Here is an 18,815-nt window from a genome sequence, read left to right on the forward strand (position 1 = left end):
GGCCAAACCTTGCTTACCAATAGTTCTGTCACAGGCACAAGGAAAATGGCTCTGCAAACAACCTGCCATTGAGAATGCATAGGCTGATATACAGTATTTATCCAAACAGAAAGCCTCTCTTTTTTTTGTATCTTCAAATTCAAGTCTAGTGTGTACAAGTCATTGAAAAAGGCACAGTTTTGTTTATAATATGTATAAAAAAACAGTTCCAGCAAAGTTATTGAAATTCCATTCAACGTAACACAAGGCCTTCATTTTTACAAGTTATTACATTTGTTTTTTGTGGAAAAAAATATACAGATATAATATAAAAAGTCATATTCTAGCCACAAAACACACATTGTTTGAAAAGCAACAAATTCTAATACTCTAATAATTCCAGGCAATAAAACAAGCTATATAAATATACAAGGAAAGAGTCAGGCTTAAAGTTGTATGTAAAAATCCCTTTTACCATAGCATTATTTCCAATATTAAAAACTGACAAGCACGTATTTCTTTTTCCCCATCACTAGCAAGTTTTCCAGTAAAGACAGCAACTGTACCTCTCAATTAGAAGTCCTAACTTCAAATTCTGGCTAAATCAGGAATACAGAAATAAATGTGGCCTTTATTTTAAAATTCCTAAAAGTAAATAATGAGAATACAATAGTTTGGTGGTGGGGAGATGAAGACAACTAAGAGTCACTTGCTGATACAGTACATTATTTCACTTAATCAATTTAAAATCCAAGCCAAACTTGAAAGGGGTTCCTGAGGTATTTTTGGGAGGGGGGAAAATACAGTGATGGTGCTGTGAATTTGACAGATGAAAGGTCCTGAGTGACTACTAAAACAAGGAATGCTTTAGCAGTTTTTAGAAACTGAGCAACAGGATTCAAATCACAGGAATTTAATGGAGAAACATCTCTCCTGAATCCTGGAAGCCGAAAACAAACAAAACAAAAAGCTACTGAACTTTGCCATCTGTGGTTTTAAATTGCTTGTAAATTCTTTGGACTCTTCTTTTGGGATATTTGACAATTAGTGTCTATATAAAAACATGAATCTTTTTTTAGAATATCAGGGAACAGTTAGTTAAGCTCAAGCGAGGAATACACAGTTGCACAGTGACAAATTTGGATTGCCTGGGAAACAACAGCCAGAGGATTTTCAGATTTCTACTTTAGCAATTATCCATTTCTTTTATAGACTATATTCCCGTAGTGTGTCCTAACCACAATTAATAAAACCTGGAAAAAAACATTCTATACCTCACATTTAAACAAAAGAGGATTTTGAAAAATGCAACACCCACAGCAGGCAATGATTTAAACAAACCAGGGCAGAAGATTTATGCATTTCAGCCCTATTAACCTGAACAAGTTTCCAAAACATTTGATTAAATATTATGTTGTAAAATAGTCACCAAGTAACATTGCATTGTTTTGCGTAATTGACTTTAGACAGCACACCAAGAAAAAACATACTCTCTAGCTTGGCATAACAATAAGAAGGAATGTTTCATTTTATCTAAGTGTGGCTCTTTGCCACACTGATCATCTTTGTGTTTTTGTATTGTTTCCTTTGTCTGTGGAGATTAGGTGTAACCTGAAACCAATAAAACTCAACACTGAATCTATACTCAATCTATAGCCATCTTGGAACTGACTTTAAACTGCAAGTCTCAAACTTGAGATATCTGGCGTAATTTTGGAACTTTCTTACTTCCTCCCTATTCCATTTCTGTAGCTTCTTGCCTGATTGAGAGTCCTAGAAAATTGGGTTAAATTTCAAATGGTCTTTAACTATCAGCAAGTAATAGATTTTGGATTTTCCCTCAAAGGATCATTGCTTTTTTTTTGAAAAGTGTATTCCTGTTCTTCAAAATAGTCTTTCCCAAACTGGATAGTAGGTATATTGGTCTACAATTCCCATAATTTAATTATACAAGAATAGGACGACTGGAACACATACTCAAAACCTGGTTTGCCCTCTTCTTCACTTGTAGGTCTATTACATTCTACAAAGGACCTCTGTTGCACAGGAAACTGATAAACCATACTAAAACAGAGATTTTGAAAACTATATAGAAAGATATTAGGTTACACATTTTTCCTCTTCACCTTCCTTCTACTGCTACATAGAAAATCAATTCCATATTAGGAATATAATGCCATTTAGGCCACTGTATTTTGATGGTTGTGTTACTATTTTAAAAGACAATCTACAGTATACACAGATCATTGCAAGTGTATGGGTGACCCTGAGAAATTCTGTAACTACAAGAAGGCTGAAAGATGCCTTGTATCTTGGCTGTAAATACGAATATAAAAAACAAACAAACCCATCCATACCTAATAAAATTTATAAAGTCTGTCACAAGGAGGCAAAGAGGCACAATCACACAAACATTACTACACATACTGTATATGTTTACTAGCTACAAACAAAACATTGAAAAGGCATTCTGTGACACTGAAACCAAAGTGGTTTTCAACTGAATTGTAACACTCAAGTGATTGTGTAAAAACAACTCACGAGCATCCTAAGACAGTTCTCACCTTCATTGTCTCACAATAGTTAACAAATATTATTTCTGGGGAGAAAAATGCAAAATACTCTCAGTAATTATACTGACGCTGGCAAGGCTGGTGAACAAAAAATCCGCTGCTCTTGAGTTGCCGTGTGTAGGGATCCCTGGTGAGATTTTGGCGACGGAGATAGTTTCTGTTCAAGGATTGTCTTTCGCTGAACTCTTTTATCCACTGGGAAGGACGAAAACTCTTGGTACTTTGTTCAAGAAAAGTTGAATGAGCAGCAAGTGCAGCAATGTAGCATTGGACGTGTTGGCCCATTTTGCTTTGGGCTTCAGATCTAAAATTCCAAGCACAAGGATGGAACTGATAGCACTGGCTATAGAGCAAGGACTCAGGCACATGGCAGAGTTTTTTCCATAGGTAACCACAATAACACGTGACACAACGAACCGTAAACTAGTCAATCACATTCCAAGCGAATATGTCAGCCCAACTAATGCACAGGTAGTCCTTGACTTCCGACCATAAAGGAGCCGTTGTGGCTCATCACTTGTGATAGTCATAAATTGAATCGCCCACATGACCAACCTGATTTTATGACTTTTTTTTGCAACAGTTGTTAAGCAAACCAACCGTTTGCTATGGCCTGGTTTTGCTGAAAACCAAAAGTAAGTGCCATATTTGACAAAACCATCATAAAACATAGTCACATGACTGCAGAACATTGCAACAAACAGCTATAAATGTAAGCTTGTTGCTGAGTGCCCAAAGTGCAGTAATGTAATCGGACCAGGGGGAGGGGTTGGCCATCAAAACTTTGATCCCAGTTATAAGTAGCCCCAGGAAGGTCCATCATAACTTAGAATGGTTGCTAAGTTAGCAGTTGTAAGTCAAGGACTAGTAGTTACTTGATGGCTCACAGGGCAAGCACGTGCAGTTAACCTGGGTTAATACTGTAAGTCCTCTTTAATTTAACCAAGGCCCAAAGTCTGTGCAAATCCAACCTAGTTGGATTTTCATTGATTACTGAAATGCAGTGAATAGCACTTTCCCCAAAGTGATATGAAAGTACTGTACTTCTTTCCTCAAAGGAATTTGAGGAAAGCCTTTGGTTGCATGGTCAACTGCCCATTTTCTGTAGGAGAAAGGGAGTGGAAGATTGAGGTGATTAACAGGGCTTCAAGTAAAAGGCAATTCCTTCTTCTCTATTGAGGAGCTCTTGATTCACCTGTCCTGCATTGGGGGAAGGGATCAATCTTTTATCCAATTACTGCCCCTTCACTTTCCCTCTTCTTTCTCCTCCAAATGTTAACTTGTGTAGCTGTCTGCAGTTTACCCTGCTGAGAAATATGAATTTCACTTAATGCGCGTAAAACCATTTTGCAACAGAAGCAGTTCTGATGACAAAAAGGTATTGGAGAAGTTTGTGAATGAGCATTGACAAGGCACAAGAAAATCAAGTTACTGTACAATACAGTTACTGAATGATGCACAGAGCAAAAATTTCACATTTCAGGTCGATGCTAGTAAGATTAAGATGGCACTGACTGAGAAAGGGGTCTTGGAATCCTGATGAGTAACCTAAATGAAAATACCATCCTAATATAAGGACGCTGTCAAAAATGTGAGTATCATACTTCAAAATATTAAGAATATCTCTGGTCCTCAAAAAGGAAACTGTAAAGTTGTGGGAGGAGCAGAACCGCCTAAGAGGCTAACAGAGATGACAAGCTCCTCAACAAGAGAGACTATGGTATCTGGAATGTTTCAGCTTAAAAAGATAGAAATGGAGTAAAATAGTAAAAATAAATGAAATCAAGCATATTATGGAAAATGTGGCTACAGGATAGATTTTCTCTATGGGTATTTAATGGCACCAATGCAGAAAGAACAAAACTATTAAAAGGAATTAGTTCCTTACAGTTTAACTATGGAGTAAATTGCCATCAGATCTGGCAACAATGACCAATTTAGATCTGTTGAAAAGAGGATTCTGCAAAACATGAATAATCCAGCATATTGTCTCTTGAATCATTAGCAGCACAATTTACAACCTGACGGCTAGAAGAGGGGAGAGGTCAATTATGTTTATATGCTATTAATAATTTTCTTGAATATAGATCATTGGCTACTATATTATATATTAGTTTTGAACTAAGTCCTTAGCCTGATTCAGGAAGGTTCTTTTGTCCATTCACTCCTTTTTCAGATCTGAATGTATTTACATTTGCTACTTTTATTAACAATACTGCACCTGTGGATTATCTTAATAAAGGCAGCTGGACTTTCTTATAGTTTTTTTCTTGAAAATGTTTTACTTCTCATCCAAGAAGCTTCTTCAGCAAAATGTTTTCAATAAAAAACTAAGAAAGTCCAGTTGCCTTTTGAAAAGCACCCTTGAACAATCATGACTTGGATGATTGAGAATCTCCACAGTCGTGGAAAAGAAGCAATAATATGGAGCAAAAATGGACATCTCACCTTAATTTCAGTGCACTATACTGAGGTTTCACCTCCAGTGTTCATATCAAAAAGGTGCTTTTTTTTTCCTTTCAAAGGGCAACTGGACTGTCTTTGTTTTTTCCTTGAAGACTCATCCAAGAAGCTTCATTGGTTCTGGAAGACGATGAGGTTTCTTGGATGAGAAGCAAAACATCTTCAAGGAAAAAGCAAAGACAATCCAGTTACCTTTTGAAAGAAAGAGAAAAGCACATTTGAGACAACCATGCCCTGGAAGACTAAGAATCTCCATAGACACATCCAATACTTATATTTATGCCCTTTTCTGAGTGAATGATGGAAGACTAAAACTGAAGTGTCACTGGACCATATCTTATGGGCCATATCTTAATAGGGGACTCGCCTTCAGCTCCTGATCTCATCTATCTATTTCTCATCTATCTGTCTCAATGCTTTTCTTGCTCGCTTCTGTTATCTGGTTACAAGCAAGCAATAACAAAGGCATTGATACCATACAAAGAAGCTCAAAGAAGAGGACAAATGATGGACAGTGATGGAGAGGCAGAGTGGGGGGAGCAAGCATTCTGCTCATAGCATCATCCACACCACTCATAATAATTTTCCATGCTGTCTTAATGCAATTTTCCCAATTTTTTCACTTGGTTACTAGCACCCCTACATTTTTCCTGAATCAAATAAGAGAACATACCTATGATTGCTTTCATCGTGGGACTCTACTTCCTCCTCCTCTTCCTCTTCCTCCTCCTGTTCTTCCTTTTCATCACAACTGTTCTTGTTGAGGTTGTGACAGGTATTATGGATTGCGTATACAGACATGCTGGGATGTTCAATAAGCAGATTTTCCAGTGGGCTGGTTTCTACTTTGAGAGTGGTTAAACCACCTGCTGTAAAACACGGAGGGGGAGTGATGAACCAGCTTTCTTCCATGGAGCACGAGTCTAATTGGATGAAGCAGGATTCACTGGCATCTGCCAAGCAGTCCAAGGAATCAGACAGACAAGAGAAGATGGGCGAGTGGTCATCAGGAGGTGGTTTGCAGATGTTATCCACTTCCTCCTCCTCTTCATCAACAGTAGAAAAGTTTGAACAGGAATCTATCAGGAATTACAACAGAGGGCCTAGTTATGGAAGGTTAATTTATAGCCACAACATATACATTGGTTACAGAATTTATATATAGCCTTGCAACATCAAAAATAATCAAACAGTTGTTAAGTATTATATATAATACATTCCATCAAATTAAAAATAATACTCAAGAGAGTAAACTGGCAATTAATATCTATATCCATGATGGCACGCAGAGCCATTTGTGCTGGCATGTGAGCTGCAGGCAAACTTACCTCACTGCACATGCCTGTACCTCATCGCTGATTTTTTTTCCAGTTAGTTTGAGGCCTTTTTCGGCCTCCCGAAAAGTCACTTTTTGTCACTTCCTGTAATACCGGAAGTGATGAAATGGGCCTATAATTCGGCCTGAGAAGCCTTGCAGAGGCTTTTTCCAAGCCTCTGGGAGGCCGGAAAAGGCCTCAAACCAGCCAAAAAATCAGCTGTGAGGCACAGTGCTGGTAAGGGGGTGGGGATTGTGCGCGCATGCGCAGGGGGCATGGGGAGGGGTGCGCGCATTGCATTCTGGGTGCTGGTACGAGTACAGGCGTGCTGGTGCGCTCACAATTTTTGGCACAGGAGCCCAAAAAGGTTTGCTACCACTATATTGTTTTCTTCCTCACATCATCCATGTTTAGCCTGATATACTGCCTGAATATAAAGAACTTTTTGGTTTAACTGACCTATATCTTACATTTTATATGTGTATATGTAGAGAGAGAAAAACAGGAATCGCAGTAATTTAGTTTCAATACTTATAGGATTGAAAATTTCATTTCCTGTAGTTGAGGAAGGTACATGAGTATTATCCCCTACTATGGATAAGAAGAATTTTCACACCAGTGTAAACATTTGAACCAAAAGCATGCAGTAGCTATCTCCAAACTGGGTGTCCTGTTGTGTTTGGAGGAGTGGGCGCAATAACGGAGACAAGGCATAGGGTAGTGACTCAACTCTTTAATAGTGACTTCAGAACAGAGCAAACACTTGGGCAGCAGCAGCTCTTTTATAGAGCTGGCTGCTGCCGCAATAACCAATGGGAACGAGTTTAACCGCGCTTAGTCTTCCAATCAGGGATGGCCGCTGTCAGCCAATCAGGTTAGCCGAAGGCAGCCAATCATGATCGCTTACTTGCGGACCAATCCGAACTGCAGGTTTACGAGCCTGCAGTTGGAGCGGAGCTCGAAGAGTTTTTAATAACGAGTTTATTTAGTTAGTTCGTAACACCCCTCCCCCTAGGTTCCGTCTGAGGGGTGGGGTGACGTATTCTCGCAAATAGGCAGGCCGTTTCACCTGCCTATTCGATTTCTGCTGTTCTACCGGTTTCCATTCAGGTTCCAGTGGATCGTTTGTAGAACCGGGTGGTGACGACGGTTCCACTGTCTCGCTGGGTGAATCAAGGCTGTTTTCTTGGTTGTTTTCTGGGTTCTCTGGGCTTGCTGCCCTGACTGAGCTGCTATGTGGCGAGGCCATCCCTTGGCTCGGGCTTCCGTCGGGTGGTGAGTATCCCCTGGCTGGTTGTACCGTCTGCTGGGCTTCGCTGATTGGGTCCTCTGTTATTTCTATTTCGGCCCCCTCGTCTTCCCCTCCCCCCCCATTGGAAAATCAGGGGGTGAGAGAGAGTTCGGCGCCAAACGGGAACGAAGTTGGTCTATATGGCGCTTCCACAGCTTGCCGTCATTAGTCTGCAAACGGTACGATCTGGGGCCTGTTAGCTGCGTGATGGTAGCGGGGACCCACAATGGGTCAGCCAAGAAGTTTTTCGCAAAAACTAAATCGCCTACCTTGAACGCACGACACTTGCTGCTGGAACCGCAAGGTTTTTCTGGCGTGTAGGTTGGGTGTAGGCGATTGAGGTGTGAGCGAAGTTTCCGGCCCATTAAGAGTTCGGCCAGGGTTCTGTTCATGGTGCTGTGCGGCGTGATGTGTTGAAGAAGAAGCATCCTGTTTATCTTGTCATCAATATCGCCATGTTCCATTTTGTGCAATGTTTTTTTAATGAATTGTACCATACACTCGGCCCTGCCATTGGCCGCAGGGTGAGCCGGCGAAGTTAAGGCATGGCGGATGCCCCGGTCCGCTAGGTATTGCTCGAATGCAAGGGCAGTGAACTGGGGGCCATTATCCGAGACTAAAACGTCCGGCAGTCCGTGCGTAGCGAATAGTCTATTTAACTTTTTAACAACGGCTTCTGTTGTAGTGCTTTTCATTTTGTGGACTTCGAGCCAGTTTGAATAGGCATCCACCATTATTAGAAAAGTGGGTCCCTTGGTGGGTCCCGCAAAATCAATGTGGATGCGGGACCAGGGGCCACGAGGTGGATCCCATTCAGTTGGCGGTGCCTTCGGTGGGGCAGCGCTGATTTCCTGGCACTTGTTGCATGTGGCCACCCAGGCTTCTATTTGTTTATCGATACCTGGCCACCACGTGTAACTTCTCGCTAACGCCTTCATCCGTACAATGCCTGGATGACCGTCGTGCAATAGTTTTAGGACGCTGTGTTGTAATTTTTTAGGAATGATGACTCTGTCTCCCCATAAAACGCAGCCCTTCTGTGAGAACAATTCCGTTTGTCGGTTTTTAAATGGTGTGAAGATGTTGTCGGGTTCGTTGTCAGGCCAACCTCGTTCTACCCAGCTGAGGACCCGAGCCAATGTGGGGTCCTTCTTTGTTTCCGCTGTGATCTCTCGTGCAGTCAGGGGTGGCGAAGGGAGAGTTTCGATCTGGAGCGCAGTAAGGGTTGGAGCTGGATCGTCTATGGCTTCCGGCAGCGGAGAATGGCTCAAAGCGTCAGCGTGGGGAATGGCTTTCCCCGGGCGGTGTAGCAGTTGATAACCGTATGCGGCTAGAAACTCTGACCAACGGGTCATCCTTGGTGATAAGATGTGGGCAGTAGGCTTGTCCCCCGCTAATATGCCAAGCAATGGCTTGTGGTCGGTTATTATAGTAAACGGCCATCCATAGACATATTCATGAAAACGTTTAATAGCGGCTACAATAGCAAGAGCCTCTTTATCGAGTTGGCTATAGTTCCTTTCAGTCTTTGATAATGTTCGGGAAAAGAAAGCAATAGGTGCCTCATTGCCGTTTGGTAGAACGTGGCTTAAAATGGCTCCCACCCCGACGCGAGGCGTCACACGTGACAGTTAAAGGCAAAGTCTCGTTATACTGCATTAATACAGCGTCGGAGGTCAAGAGATCTTTTACTTGCTGGAACGCTCGTTCTTCCTGTTGTCCCCAGACCCAAGAAGCTTTCTTGTCTAGCAGACGATGTAGGGGCTCAGCTACAGTTGCCTTCTGGGGCAAGAAGATATTATAAAAGTTAATGAGTCCCAGGAAGGCTTGGAGGTCCGTTTTATTCCTAGGTCTGGGGGCGTTTTTTATGGCTGTTACTTTTTTTTCGGTAGGATGAATTCCCTTTTTATCAAGGAGGTGCCCCAGGAATTCAACCCTTTCAGTACAAAGTTGACACTTGTCTTACTTTACCTTTAACCCGGCGTTTTTGAATTTTTGGAGAACTGCTCTGAGTCGGGTCTCCAACACGTCTCTATTGGGGGCAGCTATCAAGACATCATCGAAATAAGGCACGACCCCTTTTATGCCTTGCAGCAATCGCTCCATCAGGCTTTGGAAGATGCCTGGTGCTACACTCATGCCAAACTGGAGCCTATTACATTTAAACGCACCTCTGTGCATGACGATAGTTTGGGCCTCAGCAGTCTCTGCATCTACGGGTAGTTGCTGGTATGCCTGGGCTAGGTCCAATTTTGCAAAGATCTTTCCGCCGCCCAGGGAGTGAAGAAGATGTTGAACCACCGGTACAGGATAAGCGCTTTGCTGAAGCGCGTGGTTTAGGGTGGCTCGGTAATCCCCACAAATTCTTATTGATCCATCCGGTTTTATGGGTGTTACAATCGGGGTTTCCCAACGGCCGTGATCGATTGGTTCTAACACGCCTTGGGCTATCAATTTGTCCAATTGTTCATCAATCTTTGGCTTGAGTGCGAAAGGCACTCGACGAGGCTTAAGGCGTATGGGCGCAACATCGGGGCTGAGGCTAAACGATATGGGGGACCCCTTGTACTTGCCTAGCTTCTCTGTGAATACGTCCTGGAACTCCTGGACGAGGGCGGCTTCCCAGTCACTGCTCCCGGTCTGGTGAATGCCGGCTAGTTCAATCCCCAGTGGAGCGAACCACTGTAAGCCCAACAAACTGGGCCAGTCTCGATCGACGATGGTAAGAGGCAGAGTTGCGGTGTGGTCTTTAAAGGAGACCTGGACGTGGCGGGACCCGGCAACGGGAATTCGGTTTCCCCGATAGTCCCTTAATATGACTTTCTGGGTGCTGAGGTCTTTACGGCGGATGTCAGGGATTAGCTGTTTGAAAGTCCTCCACGAGACCATTGATAGGGATGAACCCGAGTCTACTTCCATTATGCATGGACGATTCTCAATGGCGACGCTCACTCGGATCTTCCTTGCATCCAAGGATGAGGCGTGACCGATGGTAACGGTTTGATGCGTCTCTTCTCGTCTAGCTGACGCAGCAGGCGCTCAATTTCTGTAGTGATAGTGGTTCCATTGGTGATTCAGGCGATCCCGGTTCACGGGCGGGCTGCCCGTAGCTTGGCGGGAGTTGTTCTCTCTACGGATTGGACTTGACCCCCGCTTGCTCCTGCAGACCTTTGCGATATGGCCCCTCTTTCCACAGGAACGGCAGAGTGCATCGAGGAATTTGCAATCAGCTTGCAGGTGATTTGCCCCACAACCAGCGCATTGACGCGAAGGTTTTTGGTCTCGCTGGTCGCGCTCTGACCTGAGTCGGTTGACCTCTTCTTCCTCACTATCCGATGGGAGTTCGAGGTCTTCATGGTACGCCGTTGTTGAGTGTTTTTCTGGAAAAGGCGAAGTATCATTGGTGAGTTGACGGAGCGGTGCGTTGGTGCGGCGCATTCGAGCGGCCGACTTTCTGGTTGCCTCTGCTGCAGTAGCGTCAGCGATGACATCTGCAAGATCGATGTCCCCTTTGGCCATGATTTTGCTCTGTGTCGTGTGGTCATCTAATCCCAGAACTATGCGGTCTCGCATAGCTTCTTCGAGGTTTGAGAAACCACAGAGTCCACCCAGGTTCCGGAGGTCAGCGATGAAGTCTCCAACGCTCACGCCTTTCCGTTGGTCCCTCTGGTAAAATTCGTGTCTTCTGATGAGGGTTGGCACCGCGGGTGCATAATGGGCCCGAAGAATAGGAGCGAGGTTATCCCAATCCATTGACTTAACCTCTACAGGCTTTGCAAGTGCCTTAGCCATTTTGAAAATGGCAGGCCCGCAATGGGTCAGGAAGACCGCTCGTTTCTTGCCAGGCGAAGCGTCCTTCAGGTTGTTGGTCTCCAAAAACATCTGGAACCTGTCCATATACGAGTCCCAGTCTTCGTTAGCCGGGTCAAATGGAGCGGGTGGTATAGCGCTGCTGGCCATCTTGCCGTTGTTGACGCGTGCTCAGTTGGCTCTATTGTCTCCGAATCCCATCCTCGTCGCCAGTGTTATGTTTAGAGGAGTGGGCGCAATAACGGAGACAAGGCATAGGGTAGTGACTCAACTCTTTAATAGTGACTTCAGAACAGAGCAAACACTTGGGCGGCAGCAGCTCTTTTATAGAGCTGGCTGCTGCCGCAATAACCAATGGGAACGAGTTTAACCGTGCTTAGTCTTCCAATCAGGGATGGCCGCTGTCAGCCAATCAGGTTAGCCGAAGGCAGCCAATCATGATCGCTTACTTGCGGACCAATCCGAACTGCAGGTTTACGAGCCTGCAGTTGGAGCGGAGCTCGAAGAGTTTTTAATAATGAGTTTATTTAGTTAGTTCGTAACATGTCCCTCTATCCTTATCAACTTCAGCCAACATGAGCTCTAGGATTGCTTTGGCCTAGCTGCCTATCAATCTGCTACCAAGTTGGAGAAAGCAGCCCTTGAGAATTTATCCTTTTGTTCAATAACAACTGAGAAAACTGGAACAGGGACAAGAAAGAATGAGGAATGGCCAATTTTCTGCTATAATCAATTGTTGAGGCACAATGAAATTGTGCTAGTTCTGAAAAGGTGGGCTAAACAGCTTGAAGTTATATTGTTTTCTTCCTCACATCATCCATGTTTAGCCTGATATACTGCCTGAATATAAAGAACTTTTTGGTTTAAAATCTCTCATTTAGACAACTCTGTTTCAAAGATATCTTACCGATAAAGTCTACCAGAATCCACTCTTCTTCTTCTTCTTTCTCACTGAACTCTGGTTCTTGGCTGGGCAAATTACTGAGTTCTCCCACAAACATATTATTCAGCCTCTGGAACATCACTAAGATGTTTTGTTTGTGCCCACAAAATGAGGTACCACTCCACAACGTACCAACCAAAGTTTAAGGGTGCAGGTAGAAGATTAAAGTGCATAAAAACTTTTATCAGCTGAGGCACTGGATGCAGAGAGGCATGGTTTGTAAACAGTTGCTACAAAAACCTGCAGAGAAGACAATAAGAAAGCATAAGTTTAATGCTCTATGCAAGCACAAAACACATCATGAGGTTATGTATGTATATGTAACCATATATAACTGACACACACACGTGTGTGTATTCTTGACTTATCTGAAAATGGCAAATCTCACTCTAGTTTTAATACACCACTGCCCATGATAGTGTTGTATATGTTGTGTTTACCATGGCATGGTATAACCAGGCAAGCCTGCTGAAGAATTCTGAGTTAAAACCAGGATACCAGTTCAGAAGCTGCCACGGACTCAACAAAGTTCCCTGGATCTGTTTTTGGAGTTCTCCTAAAATTAAAAACCAGAGAAGTCTGCCACCTCTGGTGCTACGGGACTTCCACAGGACACTATAGAAAAGGAGACCTCTCCTTTTGCCATCAGCAACATATTTACATTGTCAAATATCTCCTTTCCTATATTGGCTGCCTTGCATATTGTATTCCCCAATCTGGCTGCCTTCAAATATGCACCAGTCATTTCCCAGAATTCTCAGCAGTAGCCACCCTGGCTGAGGAATCTGGATTTGGGAAATCCATTCATCTAAAACACCCAGGTTGGTCACAACTATGCTAAGCATAATGAGAACTGTTTGGTATTGGCTTAGTCCAGACACTATTCCATGGATTGCATTCATTTTAAAGATTTTCATGAATGCTGTGACTCTGTCATTAAACTTCAGCACCCAAAATTATTAACTTTTAAGCAATATGGTTTGTTATTTTATTTCCTCCCCCAAACATCCCCTCTAAAAGAAAAAAAAAAGAAAAAAGAAAAAAGAGAAAATAATCAACAATCTTCCACTGATAGCTTAAAAGGCTGTATGGACCAAGCCAATTGTGATTTATTAAACAAGTCAACATTAAGATTATTATTGGTTAACACAATGTGTGAAGATACTCATCTCCATTTCTTCTGACCTTCCAAAACAAAATTTGTGTTTTGGAATCTATTTCAAATCCTCAAACTTCATGTTTTTTTCTCTTTGATCATTTCTTTAAATATAGTGCGGGAATATTTAAAACTCCCTTTGTTTTTTCAGAACACACTGTTGCTTCCAGCAGAGGGCACTGCATTGAAAAAGCTTTAAATTCTAGCATTCTCATCCAGAGACCATTAACCCTGATCTTTCAGGTTTTTTTGTCTTGCATATTTGCAGCAGGGTAAAGCAATACAGAGTTGCAGTAGGTTTAGTTATTGGATTTAGAACTCGTCAAAACAGTAAATCAAGCATACTACATAGGGTTTACCATAGAAAGATTATTTAAAATAGTTATTTACATAGGAGAAAATATAAGTGTAAATCTCCTTATATAGCTAAAATCAATCCAATCCACTCTTCTCTTGTCCTGAATACAAAAGTAATGTTCCAAAGCAATTCTTTTCTTCCAGCCAAGCATCACCGCTGATTAAAATCTGAGAAATTCATGCTCATGGAAGTCTGAGATTGCATCAGAATACATCAATTGGATTTTAGCCGTGCCCACAGTGAAAATAAACAAATAGAACAGTTGCCCAATATTGGAGGCGTCTGTACAAAAATACTTTTGAAACATAAAGGGTTGGAGGTGGGTGGGAAAATGATTCTCTTCTCTCCAAAGAATCAAAATGATCTGTTGTACTATTTCATAAGAATACATTCGCTTACGACAATCCAAGACACACTAAGCTTATTGCTGCTCATTCTTTAAATTGGACTAGTATCTCTCTCTCTCCCCTCCCCAAGTGTGTGTGTGTGTGTGTGTGTGTGTGTGTGTGTGTACTTTTGTCTTTCTCAACTACCAACTCCAGGAAGTGCTGTACTAAGATTCTTTTCTAAAGAAACAATGGAAACAGTTCCTAAAACGTTACATAAGGAGGAGGCCCATCTAAAGTATGGTTAGTCATTTGAAATAATTTTATGGACTCATGCTTTTCATTCAAGACAGTAAATGTTATTGGTTAAAGCATAATTTCAAAGGTCATTCCAACAATAGGGATTTCCCCCACCCACCCTTATTCCATGGATAAAAACAAAATAAAGAGAGCAGGAAATGTACTCATCTATTTTTAAAAAAATGGAGAAGTTTCCAATGTCTACCTACCCATAAGTCTCTCAAAAACAACCCTCTGGATCAGACCCCAACCCATCCTAGTTCAACATTTTGTTTCTCACAATAGCCAGCAAGTTGCCTTTAGGTGCTCATAAATTTAAAAAGGCTTAGAACAGTTTTCAAATTCAGTCTGCAGCCAGGGAGAGTGGGGTTTCAATAAGAGAACAGTTTGTAGCTCAGTGTTGAAAACTCTGGAGTCCTTGGTGTTTCCTGGGCTGGGTTGTTTTCTTGCAAATGCTTCATTACCCAATTAGCTAACTTCCTCAGAGCACTGATGATGTTAGCAAGCTAGGTAATGAAAGTCCTCAAGAAAACAACCAACTCCAGAGAGCATCAGGATTCCACAACATGGGGTTTGTAGTACTGAATACATGGGAATGATAGCCTGTCTGTGCGTGCATTTTAGGAATTTATTCTTTACAGGGTTTCCCCCCACACACACACCAGAACTGTCCCTGCTCAGATACACACACACACAGGTAGTCCTCGACTTATCCCCAGAATTGAGCCCAACTTTTTTGTTGCTAAGTGAAATATTGGTTAAGTGAATTTTGACCCATTTTACAACCTTTTGTGCCACAGCTGCTAAGTGAATCCCTGCAGTTGTTAAGTCACAGGGTTGTTCAGTGGACTTCCCCATTGGCTTTGCTTGTCAGAAGGTTGCCAAAAGGGGGATCAACATGACCCCAGGACAGTGCAACCGCCATACATATGAGTCAGTTGGCAAGCATCCTAATTTTTGACTCTGGGGATATTCCACAAACTTCCCCATAGTGTGAAAAACAGCCATAAATCAGTTTTTTCAGTGCGATTGTAACTTTGGTCACTAAATGAACTCTCATGAGTGTGTGTGTGTGTACACACACACACACAAGCAAGTGGGTCGCATTTCCCTGGGGAAAAAAAGGGGGGACGGGCATCCGATGTGTTTTGTTCGATTTGTTTTGTTCCCCAGCTAACTCCTCCCTGGCAGCGGTGCCTGCCAGGCTGCTCCTGGGAGGGTTAGTCACACCTGAGCGCCAAGAAAGCGCTCCGAAGTAGTTAAGGAAGAAAGAAAAGGCTGAAGAAAAGGCCACTTCTCGCTTCGGTTTAAACAAAACAGGATATGCAAAGAGGGCAAGCCGAAACTTCTCCAGCCCCTTGGGCGGGACCGAGCGCTTCCCGCTCCTCCTCTCCCATCTCATCAGGAGGCGGCGAAACGCGAAAGCAACTCCCGCGGCAGGTTGCAAACTAGGCAGAGAAAGTGAAGAATGAAAAAGCTATTAAATGAGAGGATCGAGGCCCGCCGACGCGAGGCAGAATCCCGCCGCGTTGCCCGGCTTTGGGCGCGGGGGGGGACTTGAGGCGCGTTACTCCGAGGATCGCAATAGGCGGGTTGCGTAAAGAAGCATCTCTAAAGCTGGGGCATTTCTGGGTATTCGTCCCGGAGCCCTCGTTGAATGGATGGTGATGTCCGCTTCGATTTCTCGAAGAGAGAGAGAGAGAGAGAAGGAAGTCCTTTCCCGGCCGCTAGTCGTGGCGTGAAACCACGTTTTTCTCTCCCTTCGGTTATTATTTCAAAGTTTTATAGCCGCAGCCAACCATTCCGCAATCACAAGCAAAATGCCAACTCCGAACCTGAGCCTGGATAGCAAAGGCCGGTCCACATTTGGGGAGGAGTAGGATTTAGCGCTGGGCAAACTGAACGCAGAGTAGAAGCCCGTTGGAGTCGCTCTCCCAGTGAATCTGCGCACGTTGCTTAACGGCAAGTCCCCCCGCTTTCACACCAATAAATCTCGATCTCATTCCGAGTTTTAACTCCGGGTAGCCCCCTCCCCTCCATTGAAAATGCCACTTGAGACCACATACAGTCAAAGACTTTAGTAAAGCTTAACACTTTAGTAAAATCAGGTAGGAACTTTCCTCCCTCCTTCCAATCCCTTCGCCTTCTTCCGGGCAGCCCCCCACGGAAATCACCGGGGCGATCGGAGGGCGGTCGAATAGCGGGGCTGCATTTGAACAGCCGTCTTGCGCCGCGTCTCTCCGGGTGTGCGCTGACCGACCGAGCGTCTTCCTTCCCCGCGAGGAACCGCGAGCAAGGACGCGCGGGGCCGGGTAGCCGAGCTCCAAGAGACCGACGCCACAAGTGGTTGCGCTGAGCCGCGCTTGCTACGCTCGTTCGAGCCAAGGCGAAGCCGCCCAGGGGGGCTTTCTCGGGACGCGGCTCTTGAAGGAAAAGCCGGGAAAAGGGGGAGAGGGATGCCAAGAAGAGGAACTACTTTTATCGCGGCGTTACTTCTTCGCCTCGCCACCGGTCCGCTTGTTTACAGCTTTGCAGAAAGGGAAGGTCGGGGGGGGGAGAGAGATTGACTCCTTCCTTATCCACGGAAGGATGGAAGTCGAGCAGTTCGCCCCACCTAAAGGCGCGGCGGCGATGAGAATTCCCCCCTCGCGCCCCCGGTTCGGATCTTTAAATCGGCTCCGGATGCGTCCAGGAGGAAACATGCCCGGGCGGGTCCCGCGGCAAGCGCAGCGCGCATCGGGGGAGTCGCTTTGGCCACCCATCCAGCCGCCCACTCACCCCCGGTGCCCAGCGCTGCCACGCCGGCATCACTCACCGTCCTGCGAACGTCGGGGCAGAGCGAAGCTGGACGGCGGCTACTGAGGTAGGTTGGCAGGGCGGCGGTCCCCTCAGTTCCTTCAAGGCTCCCTGTTGCGTCGGCCCGTCTCGGCTCCCGGCTGAGTCTTTTGTTGTTATAGAATCCAGCGAACAGCTGATCGGCAGGGGCCGTCCCTGGCCCCGCCCCGCCCCGGCCCCCCCACTTTCCCATCCCATCCTGGGCCGAGCGTGTATGTATCTCTCTCTCTGCGTGTGAGAAAGCGCGGGGGGAGGGATGAGGGACGGACAAGCGGCTTCGGCTGCGCACCAATGTGAGCCTGGGCGGTGTTCGGGGCCGCGCCGAGACAGGCTGTCACTAACGCACGTGATCTGGCCCTTCGCTTGCGGAATCGAAGCAAGTTCCGAGAGGTTGCAAGCCCGAACAACAAAAGGAGTTGAGGACGAAGTATAGTAGGGAGAAGTTGTGGGAGGGAGAAGGAAGAGGACAATTCGGGAGGAGGGGAATGGGGAGGAGGGGGTGGGGGTGGGGACAAAGGGATGAAAGGTGGCGGAAAAGAAGAAGCGACGGCCGGGTGGAAAAATACAGAAGAAAGGGAAGAGGAAAAAAGGACCGAGTGATAGGCTGGAAATGTTCCAGCTGTTCTGAGGTTGAGTAAACATCTGGGCACGGAGGAGCCTTTTTCAATGTAATTCCTAAGTTTTTATCTCCTCGATTCTCAGGCTCTCCCCCACACAAGGACCTTTATCTCTCCAGTTCTCACATATCTCTGAGCTTAGCCCTCAGATGGGAATCAGGAAATGCTGCTCTTGGTTTAAGAAGGTGCCAGTCTCTTTCAGAGTGGCGAGTTCCCACCCGTACTTACGTCTCCATTCATCACAAGTCCATACACTGTTTTTATAGTTGCCAGCAACATTATTCCTGGGCATATTCCTTGCTTATGTATATATCACTTGTTTCTCAACCTCAGCAACTTTTAAAATGTGCGGACTTCAATTCCCAGAACAACAGCCAGCTTTTAAGATACCGTAATTATGGACTTCAACTCCCACAATCTTCCAACCAGCATGCTTACTAGGGAATTCTGGGAGTTGGTCTACACATAAAGTGCTGAAAAACACTGATTTAAATCACTAATCCTCTATGTAAACTGGTTTTAAAGAGTTTGAAAGCAAACTCTAGGAAATAAAATATTGAGTGACCAGATATTATACTCGCATTGAATAACTTCACTGATTTGCAGTTTTAAGTACAATTCAGAGGTGTACGGTACTCTGATTCATACACAAAAAATAATTTCTAAATACTAAATATGCATGTCAACAATGTGTCTTCATTATATGGTAAGCTATAATAGAGATTGATTGTGACTTACTATGGACAAGGGAAACAGCATAGAATTACAGTACGGTATATTGTGCCTTCCTTGTTAAGCCATATTAACAAGCCATTTTAGATGTGCTAAGCAAAGTACGACCACAACTT

At 44.3% G+C, this 18,815-nt stretch overlaps 1 protein-coding gene across 2 annotated transcripts; it reads right to left on the reverse strand.

Annotated features, from left to right (window-relative positions):
- Positions 1 to 1,812: 1,812 nt before the first annotated feature.
- TP53INP1 (tumor protein p53 inducible nuclear protein 1) lies at positions 1,813 to 17,651 on the reverse strand. Of its 2 annotated transcripts, none has more exons than XM_026690720.2 (4): positions 17,331 to 17,651; positions 12,340 to 12,615; positions 5,689 to 6,094; positions 1,813 to 2,856 (listed from the first exon to the last, which is right to left on the reverse strand). In XM_026690720.2, the coding sequence occupies exons 2-4, from the start codon at positions 12,452 to 12,454 to the stop codon at positions 2,604 to 2,606; spliced, it is 774 nt and encodes a 257-aa protein (XP_026546505.1). In that variant the 5' UTR covers positions 12,455 to 12,615; positions 17,331 to 17,651; the 3' UTR covers positions 1,813 to 2,603. The 2 variants fall into 2 exon arrangements, with proteins under 2 accessions (XP_026546505.1, XP_087818142.1); XM_087962016.1 differs by lacking the exon at positions 17,331 to 17,651 and adding an exon at positions 13,922 to 14,006.
- Between the last annotated feature and the right edge of the window lie 1,164 nt (positions 17,652 to 18,815).

This window comes from Notechis scutatus, chromosome 3, assembly GCF_049901735.1.
Source record: "Notechis scutatus isolate UNSWTSFEM ecotype Mainland chromosome 3, rNotScu1.2, whole genome shotgun sequence".
NCBI lineage: Eukaryota > Metazoa > Chordata > Lepidosauria > Squamata > Elapidae > Notechis > Notechis scutatus.

Excerpts from the sequence above, each read along its gene's own strand:
- TP53INP1 (XM_026690720.2), bottom strand. The coding sequence starts at position 12,454 with ATGTTCCAGAGGCTGAATAATATGTTTGTGGGAGAACTCAGTAATTTG. Across the intron at positions 6,095-12,339 it reads GATTCTGGTAGACTTTATCG|ATTCCTGTTCAAACTTTTCT; the intron begins GTAAGATATCTT and ends AATTCCTGATAG. Across the intron at positions 2,857-5,688 it reads CACGATGAAAGCAATCATAG|ATCTGAAGCCCAAAGCAAAA; the intron begins GTATGTTCTCTT and ends TTGGAATTTTAG.